Below are 13,431 nucleotides of genomic sequence, written 5' to 3' on the forward strand. Positions count from 1 at the left end.
AATATGAGCAACTGATCATGTCTCTGAGAGTTAACTATTTCTGTACAGAGCACTGCAGAGCTTTGATCGTGACCTGATACTTGGTCCTTAGATTCTAGAACACCAATGGAAAAGAAAACCATGTAGCAAATTAGCCCAAGAACCGTTAAAGACCAAACAAAACAAACCAAAACAAAAACAAACAAAGAAAACACAAGGATCCCAGTGATGTCCCTAAGGAATAGTTGGCTTAAAAACTTTTTGGAAGGAGGAGGGGTCTCTGTTATAAACTTCCGCCCTCCTCTGGCTTCTGTTCCCTTACCCTCTGCCCCCTGCGGAGTTGTGTTTTCTGGGAATCAGCAAGTAAGATCACAAGTGGTCTTTTCTTTTATTCACTCTCTCCCATAAAGAAAGCTTTATCACGTGTGGCCTTAAACTTGCAGCAAATTGCAAAGAAATGGCTCAAAAGCTTCAGCTCTTTCTGTGCCCTGGGAGCTGAGATGCACGTCAGTGGCCTTGCCAGCGTGGCCAATTCTCTGCTGACTGCCAGAAAAAAGAGGCCAGGAAGAACAAGGAAAGAGAAGAGATCGCTCAGGGGTGAGACCATGCCCTTCATCTTTTCTTTTCCCTAATCTGCTCTGCTTGTGTCCACCCACGCTCTCCCCACCTGGCAAAATTGTTCAAAATTGCTGTGGAGTTTACCTCAGTTTCCTCTTTCAGTCTGTGGTGTATGGTCCATCCTCTTGCTGAGCACATTGAAAGGAACTGGCCATCTTTGATCTCTACCTCCAGGTAAGAGTTGGTTCTCTCATTTTATATTTTGTGACTAGTACATCAGATTCCTATGGGAGATTAACCCTTAATTTCTGTGCGATTTATGTTTTATCCATAAAAATTATCAATGAAAGGTAATGATCCCCTCATTAGTTTGATGGAAATAAGAGAGAAGATTTTTTAAAGAAATCAGATAAACTCAAATTTGAGTTCAAATTTTGAGTCTCATGCTTATAAGTTGTTTAGCTTTTGACAAGTTACTTAATTGCTTCGGCCCATCTAATTTAAAAAATGGAATTCTAATACTATGCTTGTTGGGTTGTTTTAAGGATTAGAAAAAGTACATACATCACCCAACACAAAAATAGTACTTATTAAATCTGAATCTGACACAAATTTGTATTGGGTGGGAAATTAGTTTCTAAACAACACACACTCCTCTTCAGCAAGTGCCATAAGGCTATTTTTTAGCTTGTCTGAAGGGAGGCATCCTGGTGTCCAGAAGGCAAGTCAGGACAGAGGTTTTCCTCACGGGAGATGGCCAAGAGAAGAGAGGGAGGAGCGTGGTTGCCTTTAGGACTTTCTCTGTGGCAGTCCTTGGGGACTGATTGCTGGACAGAGTCCGAGTCAGTTGCAGAGCAGAGGGGTTGAGTACATCTGCAGGATCTAACTACAACCTTCCTAAGCCACTTGCTCTCTACATTTAAAATCTGGAGGGCTGATTTTGAAACTCATGAAGACTGATTATTCAATGTTTTTGAACCAAAGGAAGAGAAACTGCTGGCTTGTTTTTCTTTGGCCTCCAGAATAAGTTATGCTCCAAACCCAGGGTATTGGATGAAAACTGTCGTATGTCTTTTCCTGGAAGAATCTATTCAAGTGGCCAGAGATCAATTAAGGATTTGCCAAATGCAAATAATTCTGAATAACTGTGTACTCTTGCTCTACTTCTGCAGTTGCAAATGAAGAGAGAGAGCCTGCTGGCCCCAAGGATCTTTCCATTCATGTCATTGAGCTTCCTTCCCTCTCTTTTTACAGGAGATGAACTGTAGCCTCCTTGGAACATACTACACTTGCAATAATTTGCGCATTAGCCATCAAGACACTTCAGTAAAGCTATGCAGTGCCAATAGTTTAAGCTGGATCCTATTTTGCCCTAACACAAAGTGAACTGAGATGACTATATTTATATTTCATTATACTTTTGAATTTTAGTTACAGTGATTTTTGTGTCAACATCTCCATATATTAGATAACTTAAAATGTGCTATAGTATCTCAAGTTTTTCAGTAGTGTTTTTAACATTATTTTTTCTCTTTGGCATTAGCATTCTAGATGTAACACTTTGGATCTTTTAAAGATAAATTTAGGATAAATGATAGCAAATTTTATTATTAAACAATTTATTTGTATTTTCTGGTCACTGGCTTTAATATTATGACTGATGAGAAATAATATGATATCTGAATCCCCAAAAACAGAAGGCCAATTTGAATTATATAATTTAATCCTTTGAAGAAGATTGCAATTTAAGCCATAAATTCAATAATTATCCATTTCTTATTTTAAAACCTTTCTGGTTTGTATATCTCTTGCTTGGCAATATTTTTACTCATAGTTTTATAGTAAAGATACCTATTTAACATTGTATAACTCTGCGTTTCCCACACCCTGTTTTCCTTGTCCTGGCAAAATATTGTTCTAGAAAAGTAGTCGTAGTGACTCAGTAGATATAGGAAGTTGGCTGTTGGTATCAGATACTGGTAAGGAAGAATCTCTATATTCTTCATTTCTTAAACTTTGTTTTTTAAATCAGTAATAGATGTTGAATTTTATCAACTGATGTTTTTCATGTACTGAAATTCTATTTTTTATTTTGAATTATTCATGTGGTAATTTAGGTGAATAAATTTCCTGTAATTAACCAATTGTTGCATCTTTTAGAATAATCCTAATCATAGAGCAAGAGTTAATTTGGATTTGCTAGCATTTACTTAGAATTTTTATAATCTATGGGCTTGATCTGAAGTTTTCCTTTCTGTGCTATCTTTGTGCTGTTTTGTTACCAAGATAATTTTAGTTTTATCAAACTAATGGAGACAATGATTATCTGTTTCCATTATCGGCTATCTTTCCTCAAAGAATATCCCTTGATAAAGCACTTCTGGTGCATCATCTATCCTTAGTATCTTTGTTTAGGGAATAGTTTCAGAGTATTTTTGATAATGTGTTTCTTGGCTATTTTCTCTTCTGGTTTTTATCAATATAGGTAATGAATATTTGCTAGAAACTTATCCATTAAGTCAAGATATTAAACTTACTTCAACATTCGATGCATCTTTTTATGTTTTATACTCCTAAATATCTGTGTTTTATCTCATTAATGTTATGTATTTGTATCTTTGTTTTTTGTCTTAACATTATTAGCTCTTTGTTTTATTTTTTTGTCTTTAAATTTTTCTGTTTCACTCACTCTTCTTTTTTCAACTAAAAAATTAAAGTTATGCATGCTTATAAAATGAATCCAAAAGCCTAATAATAATTTTTTTGAAACCAGACCCTTGTCTCATCCTTTCTTTACTCAATTCCCACTCCCTAGAGGAATCCACTTAATTTTTAAATTGTTAAAGTCCTCTGATGTTTTAACTTCATATTATTAATACAAAGCAAATCGTTTGTACTATTACTTGATTTTTCAGTTTAAGAAAGTATGAATTGAAATGATGAAGGATGAGGTTTAGTGAACACAAAACAAGCATTGCATAAAGTCAAGGTGATATACTCAGTCAGAATAGATTTCTGCCACAATACATGAAATTTGACTCCTAACATTATTCCTTTAGGAATAACATTATTCCACTCCTATTATGTGGATATAGAAATTCTCTATTAATGTACAATTGGGTCATCTGATAATATTAGGGAAATTGAGAAATTACTTTGTTTGTTGAATTCGTTGATTTAGGTTAGATTATTAGGCAGGCACTGAGCCATGTGGAATCCTAAAGAAGTAGGAGCACAGGATATGTAAATATTGATGTGAAAAGGGAGAAAATAGGTTCAGTGTGTGATCCTGTCCTGTGAGGGGCGGTGGGAAATTGAGCATGGGAAGCAAGGCTGTCTTTTTTACTTTAAGGCTGATCAAAGACTGTTCTTTCACCTGAATTAAATCTAAGGCACAAATCATGTTGCTCCCTTATTTGTCAAACAAAAACAATACACAAATTGGACCTCTTCTTTTTTGTCATATTTTAAGGCTCACATTGGGTGCTACAGGAATCATAAGGTGGTACAGGGACCTATGATGAATGTAAAACTTCTATTTGTTTTGCTAAGAAGATAGATTAAAGGCTTTAAAGAGTTTATTCTAATGAATCAATATTCAAATAGTTGAATTCCTCTTCTTCCTTTCCTGCTTGCTCCTAGTTTAAACTGGCAAGACCACAAAGTTAGCAAAATTCTGCCTCATTATTTATTCCAAAGGCAACACTTAAATTTATTCTTTGCCATAATGAGGCTTAAACTGGACGGATTGAGAAAGAATGCTGGCTACAGAGTTCCAATAGCAGGATTAGTTAATCAGATATCCTGGTTGATTTTAATTGAAAACATTTGCCAACTTACTGTGACAACAAAAGGTAGATTCACTTTAAATTGGGTCTATAGAATTGTGGTATACTGTTGAATAAAAAAATTTAATAAATTGTGTAGTATTTGTTTATTTATTTTTACTTTAAAAACTAACTTTGACAGATCAGAGTCAAGGAATGTGTTTATAATGGACACTTCATCCAAAGAAAATATCCAGTTGTTCTGCAAAACTTCAGTGCAACCTGTTGGAAGGCCTTCTTTTCAAACAGAATATCCCTCCTCAGAGGAAAAGCAACCATGCTGTGGTGAACTAAAGGTAGAGCAACCAAGAAGTAAATAATGTTGATGCTCTTAGTTTTCTGTCCAGATATCGTCTATAGAATGAAGTTAGAATGAAAATTGTTTTCTCCTTTAAAAAAAAAAAAAAAAAGATCTTAGACGCAATTTACTAAAACCACACCATGCCAGGCGGTGCAAGCAATCTCTACCTGACCATGTGGGTTAAATTACTTTCCTGGGCTCATTTAAATGCTCCCGCCAAACAGAAAAGAGAGAAATAGTAGAAACTAGTATTTATTGAACTTCTGCCATGTGCCAGATATTAAGCCAAGCATAGATAAAACATTTAATCTGTGAAACATTACATTACTCCCATTTTGCAAATAAAAATGGGAATAATGTTAGAGTAAGGAGAAGAGTTTTTTTTTTTAATTTTTTTAGGATTGTTGTATCAAACAATAGTTTTTAGTTTTTTGAGGAACCTCCATACTATTATATTTTCCAAAGAGACTACATCAACTTATGTAACCACTAACCATGTACAAAGATTCCCTTTTCTTTACATTCTAACCAGTTTTTATTTTTTGTTATAGCCAACAGATGTGAAGTGATATGTCATAAAGATTTTTATTTGCATCTCCATAATGACTAGTGATGTTGAGCACCTTTTTCATATACCTGTTGGCCATGCCTTCTTTCAAATAATGTCTATTTAGATTATTTGCCCATTGTTAAAATCATGCTATTTTTCCTTGCTATTTAGTGATAGAAGTTTCTTTTTTAAAATTATTTTTTAATTATTATACTTTAAGTTCTAGGGTACATGTGCACACGTGCAGGTTTGTTACATATGTATACACGTGCCATGTTGGTGTGCTGCACCCGTTAACTCGTCATTTACATTAGGTATATCTCCTAATGCTATACCTCCCTGCTCCCCCAACCCCCCGAGAAGAGTTGTTTCTTAAGTGATGCTTTGTGTGCTCCTATTCTTTCTTTATACAAAGATTCACTCAACAAATCTCTGCTTTTTTCATATAAATGCTAACCTTCCCTATGAATGTTCTATCACAGACCCATGTCTATCAAAATATATAAGCTAGATATCAAAGACATGTTTTCCATTGAGAAAAATATTTGACTATGAATTTAATAAGTATAAACATAAACACAAGGAATAATAGTTGCACTTTTTCAGTCTGTACATTATGTTCCCTGCTGGTGCATGCACCACCCTGTGAAATACATAATCCCAAGTGCTGGACTTGTTACAGGATGTCAAGTGTTTGGCTTATGGTTTCATTTACTTTCTTACCAATGAATGTCTCACCATACACTGACTCTTCAATGTAAGACTCCTTTGAGTGTCCCTCTGGAGCAGAGTGGAAGAAGACAAAAGATAATTCAATACACATTTCACATAAAAACCAAATATATATTTTAAATTCCAAGAGAATTTGAACTTTTGAAAACTTACAGTGCTTAAGGCTGATGGAAACCTCGAACGGTGTTTGAATTAAAGTTTCAGTGATAATAAAGTTGATGTTATAAGTTGTTCTTTGTTGTTTTGTATTTGTTTGTCTATTTACTTAGTTTACAATTGTGTGTCAAGCTGGAGTCAGACTAAGTGTGACCTGTCATATTTTCCAGGTGTTCTTGTGTGCCTTGTCTTTTGTTTACTTTGCCAAAGCATTGGCAGAAGGCTATCTGAAGAGCACCATCACTCAGATAGAGAGAAGGTTTGATATCCCTTCTTCACTGGTGGGAGTTATTGATGGTAGTTTTGAAATTGGTAGGTATTACAGATGCCTGACTTTAATTTTAAGCCCAAGATCTTCCAGGTGTGGCTAAAGAACACCTTCTGCATTCTGTTGTCTGCTGGGATTGGACTCTATTCATAAAATTTTTTTTTTGGACAGAATTTGCCATGATCTTATTCTACAGGAGAGGCAATTTTCTCAGAGCAATCAACAGTAAATTTTTCTCCCCAGGTGTTCGGTATTGTATGGTTCACACAATTCAGAGTTCTACATGAGAGTAAGTGACTTTCTTGGAGGAGAGGGTGAGATGCTAATTGGTATCTTGAGTTATAAATATGTAGAAGTGTCTTTACAGAAGAACAATACACACTGGGAGCCCTATGATTCAATTTCCACGCATGTGGAATAATCCAAATGCGCTCTGCAAGAATTTACTGCCATGATGAAAGAAGTTACATCATAAAAGGGATTTTTCCACCCAGTGGCCTAGAAAGAAGAATAAAGGGATTCTATTACCAAGAACACAAGATCAGAGCAGGCAATAAAAATTCAAATCTCAGGTGCCTTTGGTTAGCAATTGACTATAGACTCCTTAGAAATTAAAAAGACCGAGTAATTTGAGTCACTGTTTTAGAAGTAATTTAAAGAGGATAATCCTGGTTAGTCTGCTTCCTGAATTGATAAACTAAAAGGCTTTAATTTTTTGTTGAAGTAAACAAAATAGTACCCTCTCTGGTCCTTAAGGCTTGTTTACATTCAGATATATGCTATAGTAAAACCTCTAACTGCTCCAATTTTAGCTTTACCTGGTGAACTTTCGGAAAAGTGAATAAATATTTTTCAACCCTTTAACAATTTATTTCTTTTCGTACATACTATGTGTTTTGGTTCTTACTCTGAATATCACAGAAAAAAATAAAATGAATAAGTAACCTTTTGCCTTCAGGCATTTGCTTCCCAAATTCATCTTTTGTCATCCTTCCAGAATGACATTTCTTAGTGCCAAATTTTAATGTCCACACAAATAACTGGGCAATCTTTTAAAAATCTTTTTTTAAAACCTGAATTGGTAGGAACAGGATAAAATTCTGCATTTCTAATAAGCTCCTAAATGCTGCTGATGCTTCCAGTCAGTAGATCACATTTTGTGTATCAGGTTTCCAAAACATCTGATCACATCAATCTTTTATGTAATTTGCTTAGATTGGCCCGGATGGTTGATTTATTCCTTGAGCCCTGTTCTACTGATGGCCCTGCACTGAGTGAAGGGCCAAAGAGAATCAAGGTAAAGGGTGACACATTATATCATGAGAGAAAACAAGGAGAAAGAGGTAACTGGTGCAGATAAAAGAATAGAGCAGATATGAGCAGGCAAAACATTATATATCATGATGTTTTGATGTTTTTCTCACTCTAGATTATTATATAAAAATATTTTAGAGCTGAAAAGGCACAGAAATCATTTGGTCCAAAGTTTTGTTTGGGCTCCCAGGTCCTGATACAGCTTGAGAGACAAAGTTTATATTTGATAGAGAGAGTATACTAAGTTTTCACAGGAAGTAGCAGAAAACAATGACTCCAAATTCACATTAATTCTTCCAGACCATTCTAGGTATATAAATTATTTATTGGATTGGTTGCCTTAAAATGGCTTAAAAGTTCTCTTACTTCCGTTGAAAACCTTTATCCCAAACATCACAGGTTTGCCCTAATTATCTGAATTACATAAATTTCCAAACAAATGACTTTGCTGAACATAATCTTAATTTACTTCTTTTGCCTCTTTTCGCATTCCTTCAAGATTCTAGAACAAATATCATCCTCCATCTTTATGTTATTTGTATGTGGCAACTTTGTTGAAATTCTATTAGCTTTAATTGATTTTCCATGGGAACTGTAGGGTTTTGTGGACAAATTGTCTAAAACAAAATATAATTTCGTATCTTTCTTTGCAACTCTTAGATTTTTTGTTGTTGTTATTACCTTGTTACATTAGCCTCAGTACTGTGTTGAAGAGAAGCATTTACAATGGACATCTTTCTCATGTTTGACCTTGATGCAAATACTTTTAAAATTTTAGTATTAAGCAATATGCTTGCTTTGTGGTTTTGATAGATACACTTTAAAAGCTGGTTTGCTCAGATTTGTTTTTTTCCTAACATAAATGAATGGTTAATTTTATTTAGTACTTTTACGGTGCCTATTAAGTTAACCATGGAATTATTCCCCTTCCGTTTGTTATATAGTGATTTAATTAATTATTTTTACTTGGTGGTACTCTTGTACTATAATGAACTGCGCTTGGTTGGGATATTTTTATTTGTATATACTATTCAGTTTGCTAATAATTTGTTTAGGATTTTCACATCTATCTTCATGACCAAGTTTGGGCTCTAATTGTCTTTTCTTATATTGCCCTTGTCCAGTTTTGGTTTTAAGAAAATAGTAGTCTTACAAGATTAATTGAGTAGCTTTCTTTTTTTTCTGTTATCTGAAGTGTGTCTCTGTGTGTGTGTGTGTGTGTGTGTGTGTGTGTGTGTGTGCATAGAGAGACAGAAAAAGAGAGAAGAGATCAAGAATATGTTACTTTAAAGTTTGGTAAGACATATTTCTAAAACTTTCTGTACCTGTTTTTTTGTGAGAGGCTAATGATGGTAGATATGGAATAATTTTTATATCCAATTTCATTTTTTAAAGATTTTGCATCATCATTTATATTTCAAGTGTATCTCCTGAGAACTCAGAAAGGATACTAAGGAAGCAAAAACTTTGATAGATATAGTATGTATATGGTATATAGATATATATATCTGTATTACAGATACTGAACTCATATTGTCTTGTATATGACATGCCCATTAACGTAACACAGAAATAGCTTGTAAACAGAAGTCGTTTATTGTGTGGTATTGGTGGAGTGTAGGCGAGAATAGGAGAGAATTGCCTATAAAGTGAATGTCAGCTTTCATTTTATGTTGGTTTATTGTGGTACATTAACAAACATATAGATAGAATTATTAAAATAATATGATATACAATGTCTTCTACTAAATACTTAAATTTCAAATGAGAAATCTTGTGCTCAATTATTAGTTTTTTAATATAAACATTAAGAAGAGCTTAATTCTTCTTGGAGCCATACTAGGACCACTGTGCAAGTCATGTTTCTCACTATCATTCTTGTTATCCTCAAGCCCACAAAAATTACTGCTTTATTTCCAGTTTACTAAAGCTGGCAATGTGAGTGAACAGTAGTAAATTAGATGATTGCTTACAGATGTAGGGAAACATGCTTTTGCTCAAAAATTGGAAATGAGGAGAACTTCAAAGCAAGGCCACCCATTAGCCATCACAATCAATTGCTGGGAAATTGTTAAGATCTTACTCTATTTAGCACGGTACGTCTTAAAAACTAAATATCTCAAATAAATATAGCTAAAGCTTTAAAGCCCCTTGAAGTCTAAAACCCCAAACAATGTTTATGAAAGCATGTTCTAGGAATCATCTCCATCAACACACTTGAGTTAGTATTAGAAATGCAGATTTCTTGGCCTGACCTCAGATCCATGGAATCAGAAACGTTTGGTACTTGCCAAGAATCTGCATTTTTAACAAGTTTCCATTTCCTTAACCGTTTCCTTTCAGTATTTTTATGCACAGCAAAGAATGAGAAATATTACTTGAAACATGTTTAATCACTTATCACCATCATCAACTAAAAGTAATGTGTCACATGTTTCATTAGAGGCATTTTAGAAAACCATAATTTCTACTTTCAAAAAAACCCCAATATTTTTAAACCATTTTTCACAAAAGAGATAAATGGGCACATTTTATAGAGATTTTGCATTTCATAAAATTTGCTTTATAGACATATGTTGAGGTTATATAATTGATGTATACCTGAAGTCACCTATGTGGAATAATTTTTATTTCTATTTTGAGTCTTAATCTTTTTGTACAAAGTTTAACAAATCATAAAGTATCATTTGCGTAAATGTGTTTAATCATTTTATTTCATTTGAAGTGAAGTACAGTTGTGTTTAATTTTTCTATAAGGGATATCAGCTAAATAATTTGTAATGTGTAGTCCATGAGCAACTAGAACACCAATAGAAGTTTTCACAGAAACTTTAATGAATAAAGAAAAAATAAGTTTACTTCAAAGTCACTAAAATATATTTAAGAGAGAAGCTAAAGGGAGCCCTCTAGAATTTGACTTACTGATAAAATATTTTACAAGGACAAATAATTAGGTTGGGCGAAGTGAGGCAGAAGGATTGAGTTAAAATATTTCGATAAAGAGATGAGGTGATTGAAGTAATGAACATGAGAATTTCAAGAGTCATCTCAGATTAAAGGAAAAAAGTTAAATGATGCAGAGATGGCTTAGTTAAAAGAAAACATTGCTTGGTCTGCTATATACATTCATTCAGTTATGCTGTTGACTTCTTTCTAAGTTCTCTAATTTATGATGTTTTACTCTTTTCCTCAAAGGGAATCTCTTAGTTATAACATTTGTTAGCTACTTTGGAGCCAAACTTCACAGGCCAAAAATAATTGGAGCAGGGTGTGTAATCATGGGAGTTGGAACATTGCTCATTGCAATGCCTCAGTTCTTCATGGAGCAGTAAGTCTAAAGCAATCATCTTTTCCTTGCCTTTCCAAACAACTGCATTTCTCCCTTTTATGATGACAATTAATTATGCAAATTTAAGCTTAACCCATGATAACTGTGTCTTACTTTTGTTACATTCTCTTTGGATAAAATTTCAGGACAATTTTATAATTTTTCTTCTGACAATAAACTGTAAAAAATTGATAGATTACTGTATATTGATATCAACAAGATTAAAGAAAGATTTTACATACTATGTTTTGAGTCAAATGCTTTAATTTAGCTGTAGAGGCAAAATATATAACTGAAAATAAATTAACGTGTGGTAAATGTCAAATAGGTAATTAATAAACACTGTAGACAATAAATTCTGGATTACAGAACACTGGCTGGTAGACAATTAACTCAGGGATATATTATCAACTCAAACAAGTATTCAATGTCCATACAGCATCTCTTAGAACTTTATCAATGGAAGCGGGCTGTCTGTATCCTCTAACCCTAAAGTCTACTTTTGGTACTTTTGTTAATACATGCACATGACTTTAGTAGTTCCAAAGATTTTTACCTATATCATTTTTACCCTTATAGCAACCTGTGGGGTAGAAGAACATAGTTTATCTTTTTTACTTTAGAGCTAAGGACCGGACCCCATGACTTGAAGAGTTTGATGACTTTTGTAAATTTAGGTGTCTTGTCATTATGGAACCAGAACCCTAAAACAGGTTAGCTGACTTCTCAGGCAGCAGCCTTCATACATATCCATGTCACTGCCCTTCTCTGTGTTTATCTATTGCTGATAAAAGAAATGACTACCAAAAAGTTTCAAAGTAAGAGAATATTTTAGAAAATTATATTTTGAGTGATACTTTATTGTCCACTCTAGATCATGGTATCAGGACAGTTTAGAGCTGGAGAGACTTAGAAATGATCTAGTCTGAACTTTTTCTTGAATTTCTAGACCACTTATGTAAGTACAGTCAGATTTTGACCTCCCTGGCCAATCTATCAAGTTAGGGCTCAGAATTCTCTGAGTGGGAGCTTTTCTACCCATTTGGATGAATTCCCGGGACCCTAAATTTTTACTTGAAGGGAGTTCTGTGGTTTGGGCACTTCTGCCTGCTCTTTGGACAACGTCCTTCCATAGGTCAGAAGTTTCCTTGATCATTGAGATTCTACAAAAATGTTATATATGTTCAGCCTGTAGAAAGAATGGAAAGGAGAAGAATGAGAAAATGGGTCTCCAACCTGCCTACTCCCTGCTTGATCTTTAGTTGTGTTGCTGTTGTCTGTTGATTCATTGAGCTTCCATGTGACAGTTTGCTCAGGGGGAAAAGCAGTTCCACTACTGAAAAAATTAAAAATGTGAAAATAGTCACATAGGATAGATAAATCCATTACACCAGACTTAAATCACTCTGCAGTGGATCAGTAGCTCTTCTATGTGACAATGGCTACACTACTTAATTTTTCTAGGTCTCAGTTTCTGCATCTTAAAACAAGTATTAAAAATAATTCCTAGCTGATAATGCCATTGCAAATATTAAGTGAGATAACACAGGTAAAATGCTTATCAAGGTTACCAACCTAACTAGTAGCTATGTCATCATTGTTGTGTGTTATCAATCCTTTTAGCTAATTAAGCCACCTGGTTTTAACCAGCAATGGTTTTGTCTTAAAGCTGCTGTATACAGATGAATAATTTTATTACTTTAAGTTAGTGACAAATATCGAATACCCATATAAGAAAATCAGAGAAAAAAATGTATTAAAAAGAAGGTCAGACAACCAGACAGGCTAGTGTTGACAAAGGATATCAAAGGGACAGAGACAGATTCTTATCCAACATTTTTGACATGGCAGAGGATATATTTGTTTATTTATTATTTAATATATTTGCCAGGTACAATGCCAGGTAAAGGAGCTATTTCTGTGGGAAAACAAAATAGAACAAAAACACACACAATTCTTCCTTCATGAAACTTGCTCTCTACTGAGGATTATCACTCTAGTTTCTTTCCATCTTTACACAACATTAGTGACTAATTGGGTACTTATCCAAAATATGATTTTCGTTCTCTAAGAGATAACTATGCTCTGTCTCCTTTGCAGAAATATCCTTGATATCCAACAAAAGCTATTAATTATGGATAGCAACTATTGAGGGCCTATTCCTAATAGGCTGTTTAGTTTTATGTATTAGCTCATTTAACTCATTAATTTAGCAAGTGTACACATATATGTGATATATATATATATTTGTGATATATATATATATATAATTTTTCTAGGCAGTAAAGAAAGAGTAGTGACAAAATAATCTCTGCCCTCACAGATCTTCTGAGGAGGAGACAGAAAATAAACAGATAAATACAGTATGTCAGAGAATGGTAAGAACTATAGAGAAAAATAACCCAGTAAAGACACGTA

At 33.9% G+C, this 13,431-nt stretch overlaps 1 protein-coding gene across 1 annotated transcript in view; it reads left to right on the forward strand.

Moving 5' to 3' along the window:
• SLCO1C1 (solute carrier organic anion transporter family member 1C1) overlaps positions 1-13,431 on the forward strand; it is a 56,712-nt gene continuing 43,281 nt past the window's right edge. The window contains exons 1-5 of the mRNA XM_063712057.1: positions 1-576; positions 700-771; positions 4,507-4,660; positions 6,274-6,415; positions 10,881-11,013. Coding sequence (XP_063568127.1) covers positions 710-771; positions 4,507-4,660; positions 6,274-6,415; positions 10,881-11,013 — 491 coding nt within the window. The 5' untranslated portion in view covers positions 1-576; positions 700-709. The remainder of the gene's footprint in view (positions 577-699; positions 772-4,506; positions 4,661-6,273; positions 6,416-10,880; positions 11,014-13,431) is intronic.

This window comes from Pongo abelii, chromosome 10 (genome assembly GCF_028885655.2).
Source record: "Pongo abelii isolate AG06213 chromosome 10, NHGRI_mPonAbe1-v2.0_pri, whole genome shotgun sequence".
In the NCBI taxonomy this organism is placed as follows: Eukaryota; Metazoa; Chordata; class Mammalia; order Primates; family Hominidae; genus Pongo; species Pongo abelii.